Source organism: Ctenocephalides felis, unplaced genomic scaffold (genome assembly GCF_003426905.1).
Source record: "Ctenocephalides felis isolate EL2017-DRISC unplaced genomic scaffold, ASM342690v1 CF-g0.4_SCAFFOLD_01604, whole genome shotgun sequence".
NCBI lineage: Eukaryota > Metazoa > Arthropoda > Insecta > Siphonaptera > Pulicidae > Ctenocephalides > Ctenocephalides felis.
The window spans coordinates 39,778,315-39,782,849 of NW_020537758.1; the positions used below are offsets into that span (position 1 = coordinate 39,778,315).

Consider the following 4,535-nt stretch of genomic DNA (forward strand, 5'->3'; position numbering starts at 1 on the left):
TAAACGTCATTATCTTAATAATTGTGTAGCATGATCCCATAGATATACATTGTTCTCATAAGTATAGATTGGTTTGTTTACTCTGTCAATCTGACATTAATGATGGGCGTTGCGTTAACGAACAGTTTTCGTTAAACGTTTTTTGCCCGTTAACGGATTTCGACGAAACGAATTAGCCGTTTCGTCGAAAAGGAGCAAACGGTCGAAACAAAATAGACAATTTATACAAGAACTATTTATATCTTTTACAAGAACTACCTTATTTTATGTGAAGTTGCATGAACTTCGCGATACGTGTAAATAATCGCTGGTTAATCTTATAAGAATTGAGATTCAGCTGTCTAATTTTTTGTTTCTTGTCTTTTTGAATTATATTCAGTTGAATTATTCAAATATCATTGCATAGAGAATTTATTTAGTATCGGATAAAAGCTTGCTTCCAGCTATATAAACCGACTAAATTTTGATAACCTTTCGGTTATCAATGAGTAGATGCTACATTTGATATCTTATACAGACCATCAGTCTATATCTTTAGATTGGCCCATTCTGCTTATAATGATTACGTATAAAATCAAAAGTATTATGAAGCAAAAAAATAATTTTTCAGAATATTTATTATTTGATACTTTTCGACTTCGACTTGTGGTCATCAGAAAAAATGAAAAAATATTATATAGTACAAAATATTATTATACAGATATAGTTGCCATATATCACAGAACTTGACAGCAATGGAAGATTAATTTGTTATTGTAATGCAATTGTAATTAATTATGAGAATTAAAAATTATTTTGAAGAGAACGGATATATTCGTAACTTTCGAGATAAGGCTTCTGTATGTATTCCATATGACCCAGTTAATAATTGTCCGCATTTATTACAAATCACATATATGAAATAAGTTAACAATGATATGCAAGGCATATATTTTATTAATTGTATATATATATATATATATATATATATATATATATTAAAGTGGGGCACTCACGGGGCATCTGAATTCATTTTAGAGATATGGTTTCTTCGGCAAAGTATCTTATTTTGATCCCTAGTATCCGAAAATCATATGTGCCTAAATGACTATTTAATAGATACGCCATGTAAATATATTTTTATATACATTATATATAATATATATATATATATATATATATATATATATATATATATAATAATAGTGATAATATTTAATAATTTAATATTTTTTCATTTCACAATTATTTTACAAGATCTAAGACAATAAAATGATTGCATTAAGTGTATTGAAATTTGCATTTTGCTCGCCATATTATTTGCAATGTTCCATAGAAACTATTTCAACTAACGTCAACATGCTACACCCGAGGAACAATCCAATCGTACTTCCTAAAAATACTTATAAAAAAAAGAATATATGATACATATTCTTTGAAAGTTAATTTGATCTCAAACACAAATATATTCACACAAATATAGTTATATATAAAAATTTAAACATACCTAACATATCACCTTTGTCAAATATCACATTCCGCTTAAAACGAACACGTGGTGAACTTTGGAGTTCCCATCGCAAATTTGATCCTTGAAACCAAGACACCCTCTGCACACTATGAAATGTGTAGTAGGTATTCTCGCAGTTTGGCAAGCACAATGTATTTTGAGTTATGTCGTGTAGACGTGCTAGAAAAGTATATTTATTAAAATCACATATATTTAACATGATAATAGAGTCAGCTCGATCCTAGCTTGATCCTAACTTTATTCTGACTTATATATATATGTTTGAGCTCACCAGCATTATTATATAGACATCTCATCCCTGACACGTTACATATTTTTTCCCCTTCTAAAACAAAACGTTATGCCTTGCATAAATATACCAAAATATTGGTAATAATAAATATTTTTTATGGCCAATATTTATGCCTATATTACTATAATAATACATACCCAATGGGGGTATAAGAAAATTAATGCAACCGCACAGCTTTAGACTTTCTCGAGCTTCTGCCTCCATTTTGCAAATATCATGGGTGTATATAGGCCAGTGGTATCCAATTTCTGGTTCATCTGCCAACCTATGATAAAATTGTTTAAACAAGACCTTTTAACATAATTTGAATTGACAATTATTATTACTTAACAAACGTTTTACATCAAGTTTTGTCATATAACTAAGGTGACTTCTTTTTTAATCCGGGACAGAAGCTTGAGACTTGGCGTAAAAAAAATAACAATAAAATTGAATCCGGAATAGAAAGTCTGAATCCAGGATCAACTTGTTTTTTAAAAAGTCAGGGAAATAAGGTAATGTAAATCCGGGACTGTCCCGACCAATCTGGAACCTATGGTCATCATACATATGATACAGTTGATGCTTTAAGTTCTCAAGAAACAAAAGAAATTTATTTTTCTTCGGGCGCGAGTACTTTCAAAAATATGTTTTATTATCGACAAAAAATTTAATAATATTTTATATCTACCTGCATTTCCGTTGTTCAATAGATAGTTTTTTCACTCCTTCTGCACAAACGAGCGAAATTGCTTTAAATTGAAGAAAGCACGAATTCAATACAGGACATTTTATGGCACCATTTTTTGCTGCAATTTCGTAAGGACTATGGGCGTAAATCTAAAATATTTTCACAAAAATAAAGTAATTGCTTGTACATATACAATTTAATCAAACGTAAAATTCAAAAAAAAAAATTGAGATTACAGTAATTTCTTCCGAAAGCTGTTGTAATGATACATACTTCTTAAACACAATTTTTTTACAGCATTTTTCTTAACAATGCTAATAAACCACCAATTTAAAAAAATAATACTTCATGAAAATTTTCAATTACCCAGATAAATACCTACATCATAGCCAGCTTCCATTTCCAGAATTTGAGCAAATGCATCGTTATCAAGGGCGTGCACCTTCATAATGTCCGGTAAATCTATATCGATATTCCTAGAAAAGAAAACTTTAACATGTTGCTTATGATAATATGCATAATTTTTTACCTTTTATCTAATTTATGAGCAATTTCACTATTAAATGCATAACATATTCCTACAGTTCCGCTGACACGAGATTTTCTTAAAACGATGCCTTCACCAGTCGTTGCTGGCGCTTTCACATCACTGATTATTTGTTTTAATGCCTAAAAATTATAAAATATCAATTGTAATAAATTTCTTATAAAACTTAATTTTAATTTCCATTTCTCGAAGGTAAAGATATTATTGAAATATTTTACCTCTAGATATAAATGACTGGGAAGTTCATCATATTCAGGAATATCAAAATGTTTTCTGTTATCAAATTGAATGAGTTTTCGTAAGAAATTTTGTAGTCCTGATGTGTTATTTATAGAATATTGCCTGAAAATTGCAAAAAATATAACAATAAATATTGGCATATTGATAAATATTAATAAAAATGTGTATGTTTCCTGCGAAAATAAATTTCAAATATAATTCATATAAAATAATATTGTTTCTTCAATTACTTCATGACTACAATATATGTGCACTAAATAAAAATCATAGAATCCGCGCATGCATTTATTAGTTATTGTTGATATTTCTTGATTTTATTTGAATACTCTGAATTAAAAGCCTCCTTATTGATCTAAAGAAATGTAAATAAATATAATTTGATCATTAAGAATAACAATATTTTAAAACTCACTGAAATTATATTTGAGGATACTTTGATCTCAAACAGCTCAAAAACTAGTTATAGATAAGTATGGTTGGGTGTACATATATTGAAGAACTGCTCTATAGGAACATTTATACTTATTTATCTATGATACGAACGGTCTTTAGTTCGGAAAATAATAATATAATTATAAATAATAAATAATATATAATAATAAATATAATATGAAAACTAAATCACCTGGCAAATATTTCCATAGCAGTCTGATTAACATTCCAATGAGGACATAATGTAATTGTTGGAAAAGTTGTGTTCCATTCAAATCTATTCGTTCCACGGAAGTAATAGTTGGGCGTTCCTCAAGGCGACTCCAGAAGTGCTTTGCAACGTGCATCGTCATCCACACAGAGAATATGCAGGTATAAACCATATAATACTACACAAAAATATTTTATTGACATATATACATATATTTCCATAAGTATAAAATAATACTTATTTTGACCAGAGAAGGTATTATATATACAAAGTATACTTGTAACTTTTCAAAAGTAAGCCTCGATGTTAAATGTGTGTGTGTTGTGTGTGTATTGCTGTATGTAGTGTTGTATGTATGTGCGGATACAAATTTTCGTCGACGATTTCGGGAACACGGATCAACCGATTTGAATAATTCAAAAAACATTCGATCCGTATTGATAAAGACGTGCTGATTAGTTTTGGCAAAGGCAGGTCAAGCCGTTCCGAAGATACGGGGCAAAAGTTCCGAAAACGGTAACTCAGTTGTTAAGAGAACGGAGCGTCCGATTTTAATAATTCAAAAAACATTTTATTTGTATTGACAGAGATGAAGAATCGATACAACTTTCATGAAGGTAGGTCCAGCGGTTT

The 4,535-nt window shown here is 29.2% G+C and overlaps 1 protein-coding gene across 1 annotated transcript; it reads right to left on the minus strand.

Annotated features, from left to right (window-relative positions):
- Positions 1-1,295: 1,295 nt before the first annotated feature.
- LOC113373734 lies at positions 1,296-3,944 on the minus strand. Its single transcript, XM_026614010.1, has 8 exons — positions 3,885-3,944; positions 3,238-3,361; positions 3,002-3,141; positions 2,855-2,948; positions 2,473-2,621; positions 1,940-2,067; positions 1,487-1,669; positions 1,296-1,372 (listed from the first exon to the last, which is right to left on the minus strand). The coding sequence occupies exons 1-8, from the start codon at positions 3,899-3,901 to the stop codon at positions 1,296-1,298; spliced, it is 912 nt and encodes a 303-aa protein (XP_026469795.1). The 5' UTR covers positions 3,902-3,944.
- Positions 3,945-4,535: the final 591 nt, after the last annotated feature.

Coding starts and splice junctions, on each gene's coding strand:
- LOC113373734 (XM_026614010.1), bottom strand. Junction 2,622..2,854: donor AAATGGAAGCTGGCTATGAT/GTAGGTATTTAT, acceptor AAAATATTTTAG/ATTTACGCCCATAGTCCTTA. Junction 1,670..1,939: donor TTTTCTTATACCCCCATTGG/GTATGTATTATT, acceptor ATACTTTTCTAG/CACGTCTACACGACATAACT.